Source organism: Palaemon carinicauda, chromosome 10 (genome assembly GCF_036898095.1).
Source record: "Palaemon carinicauda isolate YSFRI2023 chromosome 10, ASM3689809v2, whole genome shotgun sequence".
NCBI classification, from domain to species: domain Eukaryota; kingdom Metazoa; phylum Arthropoda; class Malacostraca; order Decapoda; family Palaemonidae; genus Palaemon; species Palaemon carinicauda.
The window spans coordinates 128,638,744-128,656,540 of record NC_090734.1 but is presented as its reverse complement, the minus strand read 5'-3'; the positions used below and the strand labels follow the sequence as shown (position 1 = coordinate 128,656,540).

Sequence of the window (17,797 nt, the reverse complement as noted above, 5' to 3'; positions counted from 1 at the left end):
AGTGAAAGTTGAATATTCACAGCCCTCACACCTAATGGCTTAATAATTATAGTTTTCTTTGTCTTGATGGACCCAAGCTATTAATTTCAATATATAATTGTAAACGACGTTTACTGATTTATATTACGTAACTAATTTCAATGTCAAAATCAATTAAACGATAAAAACACTAACAGAAGAATTTAATTCTTTTGGCAATCAATTTTAAGTTACACTAACCAGAAAACGACCATAGGGGTGAACACATCTTTCGCAAAACCTTCAAGTTTGGCAAAGGAAACAAATTTGGAATTCCTATGCAATCTGTTAGTAATAGAACTAGCAATATTTCTACATATCATTATCTGAAACATGGTTAAATCAACATTTAATAATTGGCGTGGATTTTCATTCACTCAAATATGAACTAAGTTTGAAGTCTCTGTGATAACGATGTCCAAACTTATGGCTGATGACGTGAATTGGATATTTTACTTGACCTTTGACCTTGACCTTTGACCTTGACCTTCCAAAATTTAATCACTTCCAGCTTTTTACATAACAGTTAATCCCTGCAAGTTTCGTTACGATTAAAATAGTGGCCAGAAAACTGTTCACAAACAAACAAACACACTAACACAAGGACACAGACAGACTGAAAACATAGCCTCCTTCCAACTTCGTTGGCGGAGGTAATGACCTCGACCAAGCTAAGATTACTGAAATTACTCCTTCATACACGCATGCTTTCTTCCATATTCCGAGAGAGGGCAAGTTATAGGGGGGGGGGGCAGGTTCCTTAGTGTTAATATAATGTGGATTTGACAATTAACACAAATTAGGCAGTGATACACAGAATACATAAGAGCGTATAAGTACGACAAACTGATCTTGAAAGGTTCGTAGTGCGTAGTAGGGTTGCATTGAGTGATAGGATTAGGGAAGCAGAAAGAGAAAGAGAGAAAGAGAGAGAGGGGGGGGGGGCGGCTAAGCGAGTGAGTGAGTGGCTGAGTAAGTGGCTATTGAGAGAGAGAGAGAGAGAGAGAGAGAGAGAGAGAGAGAGAGAGAGAGAGAGAGAGAGAGAGCTACGTGAATGAGTGAGTGAGAGTGAATTGGAGAGAGTGAGAGTGAGTGAGAGGGGGAGTGGGAGTGAGAGGGGGAGTGGGAGTGAGAGGGAGAGAGTGAGTGAGTGAGAGTGAGTGGGAGTAAGAGTGAGTGGGAGTGAGTGGGGGTGGGAGTAAGAGAGAGAGAGAGAGAGAGAGAGAGAGAGGAGAGAGAGAGAGAGAGTGGGAATGGGAGTGAGAGGGAGTGGGAGTGAGAGTGGGAGTGAGAGGGAGAGAGTGAGTGAGTGAGAGTGAGTGGGAGTAGAGTGAGTGGAGTAAGTGGGGTGGGAGTAAGAGTGGTGTGTGAGAGAGAGGAGAGAGAGAGGAGAGAGAGAGAGGAGAGAGAGAGAGAGAGAGGTGGGAATGGGAGTGAGAGGAGGAGGGGGAGTGAGAGTGAGTGAAAGTGGGAGTGAGCGGGAGTGGGAGTGGTAGTGAGAGTGGGAGTGGGATTGAGGATGAGAGAGAGAGAGAGAGAGAGAGAGAGAGAGAGAGTGCGTGGAGTGGGAGAGAGAGAGATAGAGAGAGAGAGAGAGAGAGAGAGAGAAGAGAGAGTGCGTGGGAGTGGGAGAGAGAGAGAGAGAGAGAGAGAGAGAGAGTGTGTGTGTGTGTGTGTGTGTGTGTTTTAACATTGATATATCTGCTCACTTTGCATAAAAGACAACACGTGATGTAAGCTTTGCTGATCACACACCGTATTGCGTATTTGTTAAATCCACATTATCGAAGCACTTAGAGCGCTTTATACAACCAAATATAAATATCTACAATTACGGAAATAGTCATAAAGGAAATAAAATTGATAACACTCGGTAGAGCGCATACCTTCGCCAAAATGGGCAATTGAATTACGCACATTTGGACACTAATTTCACGCAAATCGGATAAAAATTGACCACGTCATAACAAAATTACCCTTTCTTTTACTTTTTCCTGACCTTGACCTTTGACCCAATCACTCCCAAAATCAAATCAAATCGTCCATGGATCATGGCCAATCAGTTAACCAAATTTCACGACATTCGGTCAAGTAGTTTTAAAGATATTCGAATCACAAAAAAAACCATATATATATTATATATAATATATATATATAAGTAATAAATTTCTGACTCAAACCCTTCTACAGTTCACAACCGGACAACTCTTGTCCGTCATATTTGTGTCCAGCAAAACTGAACAAAACCGTTTTCGCTAAATTATCCGAGTGACACCAACTAAAGGGTCACCATACGCAAGTCAAAAACCGTTCATTATACGCCAATGTAGATCGCGGAAGCGTAAATTACCGTCGGGAAAATAACTAAATGCATATATACTGTAAATTGGCGAATATTCCGAATAAAAAGACACATTTCCGATTCTTTTAACATCCTATATCTACTCATTACAAAAACTACATTATAGTAATTTTTATGATAACCACTCTAATTACAATTAAAGTTGATTATTCAATAAAAATATAACGGATATATTAAGGGTAATGAAATATCTGAATATAAGAGAGAGGGGGGCGTGGCTGACACTTGAAGACCAACACAATTGTTAACGGGGTAAATGTGTAGGAGAGCTCCGCGGAAGATCTTGAAGAATTTAAACACCTACAATTCACTATTATATCATAAAGAACGCTTATATAATAGTCAATATATGAGCAGCTTCTATTTAACGAAGATATTCGTGTGTATTGTTATGTTTCACTTGGATTTTTTCTAAGTGTTTGTTTTTGTTTACTGTGTGATGTCTTGGCTAAAATGAGCTGTTTCACCACCTTACTGCGTATGGCAAACTAGTTCTCAATGCTATTCTAACCAATAACAGGTGTTTTCTTGACGTCACACTGTTTGAAAACCAATCATGGCAGTTTTTACAAATCTAGCCAATGCTGACACTTATTACTTCACTTATCCCTGCTATTTTTCCACCAGTTACCACAGTTTACGTGAAGTTCCGCGGAGGAATATTTTTGCACGTCTCGGATCTCCCTTCAAACTGAAAAGCTCATTTTGCCGTGAAGTATGGAGCAATTAGCAGGACCTTCATCCCGTTCCGACTGTGTCACTTGTGACAATTGCTTTATTTCTTATGGGGATTTTTGTGTACATTATTCAGGGAAAGTTGATTTGCTAATTGCATTTGCTCAACGTCATGGTTTGATTTTGGCAGAAAAAAGTGCCCTAATTGTGAAAATGTGTGCCGTATAGATTACAACAAATTAGCATTCCGGTGTGATCGTAGTGTGGTTACTCGTGGGAAAAGGAAGAGGAGGTGCAATTTTTTCGTGTCTTGTTTCAAAGGTAAGTTAGATATTGAGACTAATTTGAAGTTTGTGTTCCTTTTTTTGCAAAAGGCGTTTTCATTTGAATTTGTTTCGTTTGAACTGAAACTCAATGTGGCCTTAAGGGGGGGTCGCAGGGGGGGCGGAACCCCGCCCCCCACCCGCCCCGGTAGGCCTAGGTAGGGGTACAGGGCCCCATAGGCTAGGTTAGGTGGGTGTCTTAGGTTCGGTGGTGCCCTGAAAATTACTGTGGCCTTAAGGGGGGGGGGTCGCAGGGGGGGCGGAGGCCCCCCCCCCGGTAGGCCTAGGTAGGGATACATGGCCCCCAGGGTAGGGTAGGTAGTTGTATTAGGTTTGGTAGTGCCCCGAAAAATCACTTTTCTCCTCCTCCCCCCACCCAAAAACCCCGCTTCCCACTGGGGTCCCCCATAATTGTAGTAGTAGGTTTATGCTTACATTTTCTGTGTAAGAGTTAGGTGGTTGTAGGAGGATTATCTCACAGTTTCAAGGTAACTGTAGCTCTAATTTACTGTTTTCTTTCGTTTTCTACTTTTAGAAACTTTTAAATCGAGCGCGGAGCTCTCCTACACATTTACCGTCCTATTTTATATGATTTACGAAGACACTTCGAATGAGAAATTAGGCTAATGTATATATTCAAACTAAATAAATATGTCATTTGGTTTGTACTATTTCGAACGTCACCTTCAATACATAAACGTAAAAAATTCCTTGGTGCTTATCTACATTAAAGATACCATGTTGGGCGCTCTCTCTTACTTGCCAAACACTCATTAGCGGTATTAACACTGCAATTTTGTTTCACGAACCTACATTAAAATAATGTTAACACCTTTGTCTTCGGCAGCTCGGAATATTCACAAAAATCGAAAAGGAATTTTTTTTTTATTTTTACGGTGTAATGGCCGACCAAAACCTTTCTAGACGTCACCGGCTCAAAGTATTTGTCGAAAATTATTATTTCAGTATTCTCCTGACTATAATCGACCCTCTACAGTTTAGAAAAATCCAAAACATCGCCCTAATATAAAGAAAAATAGTAAATAAATCGTATTTTTCACCACTAGCTCACCTTGACCACCGTACGTCTTCAGCTCCAGAGGACCAGAATCACAGTGACTTTCTTCAAAAGTAGGAATTGGTGCTTTGGCCAATCAGAGACCTTCACTTTGCCAGGTTTTTATTTTGTCGTTCTTATTGGCTTAAAGCTTCGTAATCTGCCAAGAGGCTTTGGAAGCGATTTTCCTACTGGCTGGTGTGATTGGCGCCAATTTTCAGAAATTTTCTTAAAACTATAATTATTAATTCCGTTAGTGTCTACAACTAATATTGGATAATAAAAATGTAAGTTTGTAAATTGATTAATAGAAAAAATACTTACATTCATGAACAATTAACGTGGATAAGAACAAAATATATCATGAAATAGAAATTTGGAAAAAACGCATCCGTATCCCAAAATAAGTTTACGCAAATATAAATATGTACAAACGCATAAGCGTATTATACGCTGTACATTTCCGGATGACAAGGTAAGAGATAAAGCTTGTAGCATCCTGCTTCTCCAACTACTAGGGTTGTAGCTTGGATAATAATAATAATAATAATAGTCAGGGGCACCCATACTAGGTTGGTTTGCTGTGAGCGATCAGACAAAACTCCACACTGGCCAACCTGGTGATGAAAACTAGCCCAACCACAGACACGAATAATGAAATGTCTGAGTCTTTTGTCCTGCAGTGGACTAGAAACAGCTGTTTTCTAGTAAAGTGCAGGACAAAGGCCTCAGACATGTCCTTATTCATTTTGGGGTTTGGCAAGTTTTCATCACCACGCTGGACAAACTGCATTTTTGTGATGGTGGAAGATTTTTGTCTGATCTCTCACAGCAAACCTACCTAGTATGGGTAGCCCTGACTAGTACAGCTTTGCTGATCATGGCGATACAACAAACCATTTCATCACGTTAGAGTATTCCATATCTCAACTTTCAAAAGAAATTGCTTTTGCTATGAATTCACTTATATATACGTATTCTTTCATAACTGGTAATTCTTATTATCATTTAAAACTTATGTTATTATTCTATTACGTTTTTATCCCATAATAATCTGTAATGATGACGAAGATCACGAGCCAGTCACAAAACATTCCAAATTAACGACAATACTGAGTCTGATTGACTACTTTTCCCCGGGGAAATTCTTGTTTCTTCTACGTCATGAACTTTCCAACCAATCAGGTAGGAGGATTGTGATGATGACGTCACAATGACATTGTGACGTCATCATCATTTGGCCAATGACGACGTGTTTCCTACTGGCGAAGGAAATATGTCTGTATCAGCACGCATTTCAAATCGGGCGCCAAGTCTCTTCGTCTTATTACTGATCTTAATATATGTTTTATACATTACTTCTGATACAGTACACACACACACACACACACACATATATATATATATACATATATATATATATATATATATATGCAGAAGAACCACAGGGAAAATGAAAATGCGAAATATACGCTTAAGTCCTGACTAGTTTCGTGATACTTCTTCAGAGGACTGAAGAAGTATCACGAAACTAGTCAGGACTTAAGCGTATATTTCTTATTTTCATTTTCCCTGTGGTTCTTCCGCATCTGAGCATCATGTTTTCCTGTGATTTTTACGCGTATATATATATATATATATATATATATATTCATTATATTTCTTCCCTCACTAGGCTACCTTTCCTTGCTGTAAAGCTAGGTTGTAGCCTAGCTAATAATAATAATAGTAATAACAATAACAATAATATGCATTGTTATATTCTGGCATGTAAGAAAAAGAAATGGACATGGGTAGGACATATATTGAGAATGACAGATAACGGACATCATGAATAACAAAATGGGTTCCTAACATTATAAAAGAAGCAGGAGAAGGAAGAGAAGACGAAGGATTGTCGAACTAAGAATAAAGACATGTCTGAGGCCTTTGTCCTGCAGTAGACTAGAAGCAGCTGCATTCAAATTTGGCACACATTTTCTAATATACATTCAATGGCTTTGGATCCCTATCTCTGGTTATGGCTCATTTTCCCTTTGCCTGCACATACACCAAATACTCTGGCCTATTTTTTATACACTCTCCTCTGTCCTCATACACCTGACAACACTGAGATTACCAAACAATTCCTCTTCACCCAAGGGGTTAACTACTGCACTGTAATTGTTCAGTGGCTACTTTCCTCTTAGTAAGGGTAGAAGAGACTCTTTAGCTATGGTAACCAGTTCTTCTGGGAGGACACTCCAAAATCAAACCATTGTTCTCTAGTCTTGGGTAGTGCCATAGCCTCTGTACCATGGTCTTCCATTGTCTTGGGTTAGAGTTCTCTTGCTTGAGGGTACATTCGGGCACACTGTTAGATCTTGTATCCTATTTCTCTTCCTCTTGTTTTGGTAAAGTTTTTATAGTTTATAAAGTGATATTTATTCTAATATTGTTGCTCTTCTTAAAATATTTTATTTTTTCTTGTTTCCTTTCTTCACTGAGCTATTTTCATTGTTGGAGCCCCTGGGCTTATAGCATCCTGCTTTTCCAACTAGGGTTGTAGCTTAGCAAGTAATAATAATAATAATAATAATAATAATAATAACATGGAAAATAGCCCATTGAGGAAAGGAAATAAATAAACTAAAAGAGAAGTAATGAACAATTGAAACAAAATACGTCAAGAACAGTAATAACATTAGAACAGATATTTCATGTATAAACTATAAAAACTTAGAAAATATAAGAGGAAAAGAAATAATATAGAATAGTGTGCCCAAGTGTACCCTCAAGCAAGAGAACTCTAATATATATATATATATATATATATATATTATATATATATATAAATTGATAATACAAATATATTAGAAGAGACTGCTACCAACTTTTCTCTTGGCAAGGATCCTTCATTAAAAGAAAAAAAACTATTGTCTAAGCTTCCAAATTCTTTCAGATAAAATATTTTTCTTATAAAATAATGCTACAAAATACAATTATATGTAAGAAATGAAATGCATTACATCCAATTAATGTTTTATTTGACTGTAAAATTCGAAATTTTGAAGGGTTTTTAGTCATCTAGTTTGGTAACGTGGCAAAAAAGAATTTGGTGTTATGGCTTATAAAACATTAATATACCATTTTAAAGGCAATTTTAAGCCTTAGAATCTAATACAGTTAATCATTAAAGGATATTCCATCCTGGAGATAGCTAATTATAGATGAAAACCTTAAAAATAGAGATTTATTATTAGCAGACGAATTTATTTAGGGAAACAAAACTAAATTAATAAAACAATATCTTATATAATGGCCCATTCTACCATGTAAATTTCATCTTTAATTTTGATACTACGGTTCCTATATTCCATTTAATGATTTACCGATATTTATTATTCATTATAGGTTCGTAATCTCAAGAAATTCATGGACACGGCCATGGTATGGACACCTATTGGCAGAGAAGTAACTATTTATGTAGACAAATATTTGATACTATATGGCAACTTTGTATATCCAAAAGAAGGTATTTTGTGCAAGACATGCATTATTCTATCATTGCAATATAAGACGAACACATTAGAAAATAGAATTACTTTTATTTGGAGATATAATATATCCAATTATGAAGGCAAATACTGAAAAGAGAACTAAAATAGAAAATTTACTAGCCACTTCTAACAACTCCAACCTTGCCCATATTATTCATTAAAAGGGCTATTGTTCAAGTTTTAAAATTCTTTTATATAAAATATATTTTATGTACAGAACTAACATAATATATATCTACATAAAGTTATAAATTCTTTTAGATATCATCAAAATCCTATTTGATTGTAAAATTAGAAATCTTGAAGGTATTTTGCTTATTTCTTCTGGTAACACAAGTTGCTGACTCTGTTTCAGAATTCCGTCTGCTATCTATTTTACCAAATATGATTAGCAAAACACCTTTAATATTTCTAATTTTACAATCAAATAGATCATTATTAGTATCTAAGGACATTTTATTACGTGAAATAAATATATTTTGTATTATTATTATGCATAAGATGTATTTTATAGGGAAGAAATTTATAGCGTAGACAATAGGTATTTTAATGAATACTCTCAGATACAAAAGTTACTAATAGTTTTTTTAAATTCAATTTTTAAATAGTTTTCATCTTAGCAATTGAATAAATTATTACTCCAAAGAAAAGTAATATTATTTCTTAATATATTCATCTTGCATTGCAATGATTAAATAGTGTATATCTTGCATAAAATAGCCTCTTTGATATACAAAGTTGCAACTAGTATTAATTTTCTTTGCAATATTTTAGTTACTTTTACAGTCAACAGGTGGCCATACCATCACTGTGTCCATGATTTTTTTGAGATTACAAGCCTATTATGAATAATATATATCGATAAACCATTTATTAGAATAGACGAACAATATCTTAAAAAATGAAAATCAAGTCTAAAAAAATGCAATTAGACAATTAGTCATATTTTATCTTAATAATTTAGTTTCGATTCCCAAAATAAATTCGTCTGCTAACAACAAAACTCGATTTTTTTAATGTTTTTACCTATTTATAGCTGTCTCTAGATTGGAATATCCTTAAATGACTAATCATATATTCTAAGACTTACCATTGCCTCTATAATGGCTTATTAATGTTTTATAAGCCATAACACCAAATTCTATTTTTGCCACGTCACCATCATCCTTGGAAAATGCTTTACCACTTGTGTTACCAAACAAAATGAGTAAAACTCCTTCATGATTTCTAATTTTTACAGCCAAATTAAACATTAGTTTCATATAATATATATATCTCTAATATATAAATGTATTTTGTAGTAATATTCTCTAAAATGTATATTTTATATGAAAGAATTTTAAAGTTTATACTATAGGTATTTTGATGAAGAATCTTAACCAAGAGAAAAATTTTTTTTGACTTTTTTTCAAATTTATTTATATCATCTGTTGTTATCTTAACACCTGGCTTGATTATGTTTCCAAATTAAAGTAATTTTACTTGTTAAAAAATTATTTTTTTATTTTCATTATTTATGTTTTGAAGCTACTCATTGTAAGGAAAAATAGCCCAGGTACGAACGTATGCATATAAGTATAGATACAAACGAATGATGTTTATATGTATATATATATATACATATATTTATATATATACATATATATATATATATATATATATATACATATATATATATTCTGGGTGTGGATACCTTAACGTGGTGAAAAGGTTTGCGTATCGCTATGATAACTATGCTATAAGAAGAGTCAAAGCCACCCATACTAAGTTGGTTTGCTGTGAGCGATCAAACAAAAAATCTCCCACCATCACTATACCGCAGTTGGCTAGTGGGGTGACAAAAAACTTGCCAAACCCCAGACATGAATAAGGACATGTCTTAGACATTTGTCCTCCAGTGGACTAGAAGCGGATATATATATATATATATATATAAGGGTCTTCCCCTAATAAGCTTTGTTGAAAAATTACTCAAAATACGTAAATGAAACAGAGGCTAACAAAACAACAATGTTAATGACTGAAATTAGACAATGCAAGGAAACACGGACAAAGAAAAGTAGATTTGCCATATAAATATAAATATATATATATATATATATATATATATATATCCTAATCATCATCTCCTCCTACGCCTATTGACGCAAAGGGCCATGGTTAGATTTCGCCAGTCATCTCTATCTTGAGCTTTTAAATCAATACTTCCCCATTCACTATCTACTTCGCGCTTTATAGTCCTAAGCTATGTAGGCCTGGGTCTTCCAATTCTTCTGCAAATAATACATATATAGGAAAGAATTATTTAAAATAGGCTACTTAATATTTTGTATGGAAACTGTGGTGGATTTGGCTTCTTTCACATCAGTTCGCATTGATTATAAGTCTGTATGTCTACATCTCAACTGTTATCTATAGGGTAGGGTACGCAGCCATCCACCTTTCATGACCACATACATAAATGTGTATCATATACAATCAAGCTTCATCCACCGTCAATGTGCGTGTTCGTTTATAGCCGTTTGTATAGACTTTGGTAGTCTTCGAGTTAAAGATATTACGTTCACGTGTTGTATTTTGTGCACTTACAAAGCTGTGACAAAGGCCTCAGACATGTCAAAATGCCAGTATTCATTACCAATGCGGATTGGCGATGGTGGGAGATTTTCGTTTGATCTCTCACAACAAATAGACCTAGTATGGGCGGCTCTGACTACTACAGCTTTGCTGATGATGGCGATGCGCAAACTCTTTCACCACGATAAACGTTTCCCCACTATGAATGGGAATATATATATATATATATATGTGTGTGTGTGTGTGTGTGTGTGTGTGTGTATGTAAGTATGTATATATGTATGTATGCAAGTATGTATGTATGTATGTATTAACCTTTCAATATCTCACCTACGACATAGATGGGTTTCCTAAATGGGATGATACCAAACCCGTACTGGAAGACGCCTCTGCCGAAGAATATTAGGGGAGCAAATCCTACGGCTTTCTGGAAAGCTGTTTGCAATCGCCGAATGAGAGTGCCCTCGTGGTTTGGGACTTGGTCATAGATGTCGTTCTCGCCAAACCCATATGTTGGCACCAAGGAGGCACTGGAATTGAAAGAGCATTGTTTGATAGCAGTGGCAGAAAATCTATTTGGTTATGAAAGTTTGAACGAGCTATGCTCTGAAATTAGGTCTAGTTGGATACAAGTTTGTTTCTAACGGTTTGAATTGGCAATTTTAAACTTCTTGCCCAGCCTAGCTAAGATAATAAAGAACTGAGCTTGGTCTACATATAGAAATGGAAATTTACGCATTTTGGAAAGCAGTAGTGGATGAGAATTTCAAAGGTAATCAGACGAGAGATTGTGAGGAACTTATTGGGACAAAAATCCCAATTTTCTATTGGAGCTTGGTTTTTACAATTAAAGGTCTTTATGAGTAAAGAACTAGCAATGAATACCAATCAATCTCTTGGAGTAAGGACAGTTTATTGGGAGGGGCGTGGACAAAAGTCCTAGCATAAGACTAAATTTTGATGGTGCTCATCTTTAATTAGCTTTACTTAGCCTAGTAAAACCTAGCCTACCCTTGTAAGGGTTTTACTTAGTGGCCCCACATTTTAATCTTATACTTAATTTTTTCCATCTTGCTGTCCATTTCTTTTAACTTTCATTTCAAATTTTGAATGAGGCGTTATGTGCAAAACTATACCTCTTTGCTGAATGTTCTCCCTGGTCCTTGTGTTGGGCCGTATGACCCAAATGCCTGGCATCAAACCAACATTTCTACTTTTTAACACTAAGCGAAAATCATGTTAGAAATTTATTATAGTAACTCACCCATATCTGAGAGCCATCTTACAGAAACCTTTTCTATTCTTGAGATAGAGATCAGCCGTTTTCGGGTGGCAGTCTAGCGACTCCTTGGCTCCCCCAACCACGATACAAAGCGTCTGACCCGTCTCCTCCTTCTTCATGATGTAGTCGATGCTTTGCTTGCTGCAACTCACGGCGCCTGAAGAAGTAAGAGCGGGTGGTTAGTTAGACAGTGAAGTGGAAGAGAGGTTGGGGAAGTTTGGAATGGGTGAAGGGAAAGAGGCGGTTAAGGAAGAGAGGAAATGGTGAAGTGAAAGAGGCGTTGTGGAAGTTGGGAAGTGTTGAAGTGAGAGAGGGGTTGGGGGAAGTTAGGAAGTGGTGAAGTGAAAGAGTGGTTGGAGAAGTTAGTAAGTGGTGAAGTGAGAGAGGGGTAGGGGAAGTTAAGAAGTGGTGAAGTGAAAGAGGGGTTGGGGAAGTTAGTAAGCGGTGAAGTGAGAGAGGGGTTTGGGAAGTTAGGAAGTGGTGAAGTAAAAGGGTGGTTGAAGTTAGTAAGTGGTGAAGTGAGGGAGGGGTAGGGGAAGTTTGGAATGGGTGAAGGGAAAGAGGGGGTTGAGGAAGTTAGGAAATGGGGAAGTGAAAGAGGGGTTGGGGAAGTTGGGAAGTGGTGAAGTGAGAGAGGGGTTGGGGAAGTTACGAAGTGGTGAAGTGAAAGAGGGGTTGGGGAATTTAGTAAGCGGTGAAGTGAGAGAGGGGTTGGGGAAGTTAGGAAGTGGTGAAGTAAAAGGGTGGTTGAAGTTAGTAAGTGGTGAAGTGAGGGAGGGGTAGGGGAAGTTTGGAATGGGTGAAGGGAAAGAGGGGGTTGAGGAAGTTAGGAAATGGTGAAGTGAAAGAGGGGTTGGGGAAGTTGGGAAGTGATGAAGTGAGAGAGGGGTTGGGGAAGTTAGGAAGTGGTGAAGTAAAAGGGTGGTTGAAGTTAGTAAGTGGTGAAGTGAGGGAGGGGTAGGGGAAGTTTGGAATGGGTGAAGGGAAAGAGGGGGTTGAGGAAGTTAGGAAATGGTGAAGTGAAAGAGGGGTTGGGGAAGTTGAGAAGTGATGAAGTGAGAGAGGGGTTGGGGAAGTTAGGAAGTGGTGACGTAAAAGGGTGGTTGAAGTTAGTAAGTGGTGAAGTGAGAGAGGGGTAAGGGATGTTAGGAAGTGGTGAAGTGAGAGAGGCGTTGGGGAAGTTGGGAAGTGGTGAAGTGAAAGATGGGTTCGGGAAGTTGGGAAGTGGTGAAGTGAGGGAGGGGTTGGTGAAGTTACGAAGTGGTGAAGTGAAAGAGGGGTTGAGTAAGATAGGAAATGATGAAGTGAAAGAGGGGTTGGGAAGTGGTGAAGTGAGTGAAGGGTTGTAGAAGTTAGGAAATGGTGAAGTGAGAGAGGGGTTGGGGAAGTTAGGAAGTGGTGAAGTGAAAGAGTGGTTGGAGAAGTTTGTAAGTGGTGAAGTGCGAGAGGGGTCGGAGAAGTTAGGAAGTGGTGAAGTGAAAGAGGGATTGGGGAAGCTAGGAAGTGGTGAAGTGAAAGAGGGGTTCGGGAAGTTGGTAAGTGGTGAAGTGAGAGAGGGGTAGGAGAAGTTAGGAAGTGGTGAAGTGAAAGATGGGTTGGGGAAGTTGGGAAGTGGTGAAGTGAGGGAGGGGTTGGTGAAGTTACGAAGTGGTGAAGTGAAAGAGGGGTTGAGTAAGTTAGGAAATGATGAAGTGAAAGAGGGGTTGGGAAGTGGTGAAGTGAGAGAAGGGTTGTGGAAGTTAGGAAATGGTGAAGTGAAAGAGGGGTTGGGGAAGTTGGGAAGTGGTGACGTGAGAGAGGGGTTGGGGAAGTTAGGAAGTGGTGAAGTGAAAGAGTGGTTGGAGAAATTTGTAAGTGGTGAAGTGAGAGAGGGGTAGGAGAAGTTAGGAAGTGGTGAAGTGAGAGAGGGATTGGGGAAGCTAGGAAGTGGTGAAGTGAAAGAGGGGTTCGGGAAGTTGGTAAGTGGTGAAGTGAGAGAGGGGTTGGTGAAATTTAGAAGTGTTGAAGTGAAAGTTGAGTTGGGGAAGTTAGGAAGCAGTGAAGTGAAAGAGGTGTTAAGGAAATTGTGAAGTGAAAGAGGGGTTGGGGAAGTTAGGAAGTGGTGAAGTGAAAGAGGGGTTCGGGAAGTTGGTAAGTGGTGAAGTGAGAGAGGGGTTGAGGAAGTTAAGAAGTGGTGAATTGAAAGTGGAGTTGGGGAAGTTAGGAAGCGGTGAAGTGAAAGAGGTGTTGGGGAAATTGTGAAGTGAAAGAGGGGTTGGGGAAGTTAGGAAGAGGCCAAGAGGAAGAGAGGAGGCAAGTCAGAAAATGGGGAAGTAACATAGGACTACATAAACTAGAAGAAGAGGACAGGAATGAAATATCTGGAAAATTTATATTCAATGACGCCGATATTGATACGAAGTAAGGGAAATCATACAATATGAGAAGAAAAAGAAAAACAGACTGAAGTAAAAGAAATATAGAGAACTAGGTATAACGTAAATAAGGATTAAGTAGAGATGAAATTTACTGGAAATTGGTGTTGAAGATTAATATGAGTGGAATAGAATAGAACCTGTAATGTTTAAATTAGAGTACAGTAATTGGAAGATAGTCCTGATTTCAAGTTTGAGACTACAGTATTCAGGTTTCATCGGTTTTTGGCATAAAAAGAAGAGAATAAACATGCTAAATATGAAAAAGATATCATTTAGCGTTTAGTTTTTAAAAAGTTTGGACAAGAGAAACAAATTACATATTAATATTATTTGTTTAAACACACACACACACACACACATATATATATATATATATATATATATATATATATATATATATATATATATATATATATATATATATATATATATATATATATATATATATATATATATATATATATCACTAAAACGCGTGATTTTAATTCATGTTTGGTATTTATATTGATTAAAATCATGAGTATTAGTGATATATATTCATCAAAAATAGCCACGTGTTGCAAACTCACTAATCAGCTATCATGGTGGAGATGTGTTGATTTACAGTCCAAGAAAAAATTCCTGAATTCGACAGGATTATGTACAGTGGCCTTGAAATGAACTTATATCTCTTTTGATAAGAACATCAATATCAATATTTTCTAAACATTTTCAATGTAATAAGTCGTTACATTGATTATCGTTACCTTTATTGATGTTTTTGTTATTGTTATAGTGTTATTAATAGAGTATTTAATGCCATTGATATATACCTGAAATTACTTGTTTAGTGATTGGAAGCTCGTTCCCATACTTGTCTGTATGGCCAAAATCTAGTATCATTATTATTTCCCTAAATATAGTTATTACTTTAGCAAACGTACTGAAACGTTTCTTCATCCCGTTGTGACACGATTTTAGCAATGAATTGAATACTTCGTCAGTATCTATCAAAACTAAATTGTTGATCCTACCATAGCTGCACATAGACTACTTTTGTGTCTAATATCTTCTCTCCGGAAGCAATCTGCCCCCTGTATTGACTTATCCCCCAAATATATATTAAGTAATTTATTTTACATCTGGATCATCACTGCAGTGATTTCTCCCATAGGCCATAGGTTAAGGGGTACACCAGCGATTGCCTTCAGATAATAACCTAACCTCGAATCGTAACAGGATTAAGATTATTTGGCAACTCACCGGATGACATCAGGAACTCTCTGTAGAACGGTTGGCGGAACTGCACCTCCAGCGTCATCAAGTAGGGCGTTAGTCCTGGATAGACCTATGTGGTTATATTTTATTACTATTTGTGGTTGATTAGGGAATCAGTATAAAATGCATATGAAGAGGATTAATATAAACTAAAGGGATTTTTATAATTAATTAAACTAGATTAGATGGGTAATTAAGATCGTACAAACTACGGTATTAATTTACGTCATAATCACTTATGTAATCTATAAAGTCAGTATATAAAAAATATCTTGGATAAAGCACTAAATTAATTAACGGTAGACCACATGTTTTTAAGCTTAATGGTAGTAATGGAAATATTGTGTATCATTATAATTAGCCTGTATTCCTGAGATCATTAAATTATAAATATCCGTGTAAGTGAACAGATACAAAATTTGCACCCTATTATAAATTTACTATATGTAAGCAACTACAAAAAATAAGGACTAATGGATAAGAAATAAGATCAGGTACTTTTGAAAATAAGAGAGAACAATTGTGGAAGATATTGAAAAGTATATTAAAATACGATTGATATAGTTTAAAACAGTTCGTGAAACTATAATTCTTCTGAACAAACTTTCATAGACTGGAGTTGAATGATGCAATATGCTACGAATTTTATGATACAGACGTATTAATTATATATGAAGTTTTCTTATTTAGATAAAATCAGGGATAATTCAAGTTAATTACATTTGAAAAGAATGGGGAGTATCCTTAATCAGATATATTTATCGTTTTAAAATCAGTATTTGACTCAAATATCGTATTTTAGATAAATCATCTCTCTCTCCTCTCTCTCTCTCTCTCTCTCTCTCTCTCTCTCTCTCTCTCTCTCTCTCCTCTCTCTAGGAATACGGGTGTCTGACCCACGGATATTGAGATTCTTTCTAGGCCAATTACCCCTGCCATTTCTTGCCCATCACAATTGCTGACCAGAACTAACGCTTACACAACTTGAATGGGAAGACGTGGGAAACTTTACTTGTTCTAAGTACAGCCCTCAGAGATTATATTATTATTATTATTATTATTATTATTATTATTATTATTATTATTTGCTAAGCTACAACCCCAGTTGGAAAAGCAGGATGCTTAAGCCCCAAGGCCTCCAACAGGGAAAATACCTCAGTGAGGAAAGGAAATAAGTAAATAAACTAACAAGGGCTGTCTCTACCTTGCTGAAATTGGTGCCTTCCGTCCCAAAACAGCTGAAGGCGCCGGCACAGAGGATCCCGTGGGGGTGGTAGCCCACGATGTAGTTCTTGGACGGGTCGAGGTCGGCCGTTTTGATCATGTGGATCGGAAAGTAGTTGCGGGAAGTGCTTCCATAATGCCCAGTGACGGAACCATTGAAGTCTGAGGAGTATGTATTACGGTACTTGTTTGGGAAAGAAGACTTTATCTATATTGCTTACTCGGGAAAAAGACTTTGCGTTTATTACTTGCCTGGGAAAAAAAGACTTTGTATATATTACTTGCTTGAGAAAGAAGACTTTGCGTATATTACTTGCTTGGGAAAGAAAGTTTTTATATATCAATTGCTTGGGAAAGAACACTATATATATATATATAATATATATATATATATATATATATAAATATATATATATATTATATATATATATACATATATATAATATATGTATATATACATATATATATATATATATATATGTGTGTGTGTGTGTGTGTGTGTGTAAGTGTGTGTATGAGTGCTATTATCTGTGTATGCATATAAGGAAGGAAGGAAATTTATCATGGTGTAAGATATTGAAACTCAGAAGTTGATAACATGGATATACTATAACAAACTATATATATATATATATATATATATATATTTATAGATACATACACACACACACCATACCTTCTTCCACCTCTGTCGCAGATGGTCCTGTCTCCTAGGTACCAGGTTAAGTAGCAGAGAGGGATCCACCTGAGGGAGAAATTCGAAGGGGTTACTAAGAAAGAGTTGCCCTTAATTAAGCGGTTTACTTTTATAAATGTACTTGATTCTAGACCTTAATATATATTTATCAGCTTATCTATCTATCTTCGTTTGTGGTAGAAAAGGGGGAGGATGGGCTGTGGCACCCTAGCAGTACCAATCAAACTCGGTTCAGGCTCTCGTCAGGCTGGGAGGAAATGATGCGAAGAAAAGTCCCACATTGTTCTTTTTGTATGTCGGCTATATGTCTGTCATTACATATATGAATATATGTGTATAGATATCATGCATATATGTCTATATATGAAT

General features: G+C 36.7%; 1 protein-coding gene across 1 annotated transcript in view; it reads right to left on the bottom strand.

The window, feature by feature from the left end:
• LOC137648753 (2-acylglycerol O-acyltransferase 2-A-like) overlaps positions 1-17,480 on the bottom strand; it is a 41,047-nt gene extending 23,567 nt beyond the window's left edge. Inside the window, exons 1-5 of the mRNA XM_068381835.1 lie at positions 17,408-17,480; positions 16,712-16,893; positions 15,493-15,577; positions 11,816-11,990; positions 10,882-11,081 (exon numbers count right to left, since the gene is read on the bottom strand). Coding sequence (XP_068237936.1) covers positions 10,882-11,081; positions 11,816-11,990; positions 15,493-15,577; positions 16,712-16,831 — 580 coding nt within the window. The 5' untranslated portion in view covers positions 16,832-16,893; positions 17,408-17,480. The remainder of the gene's footprint in view (positions 1-10,881; positions 11,082-11,815; positions 11,991-15,492; positions 15,578-16,711; positions 16,894-17,407) is intronic.
• Positions 17,481-17,797: the final 317 nt, after the last annotated feature.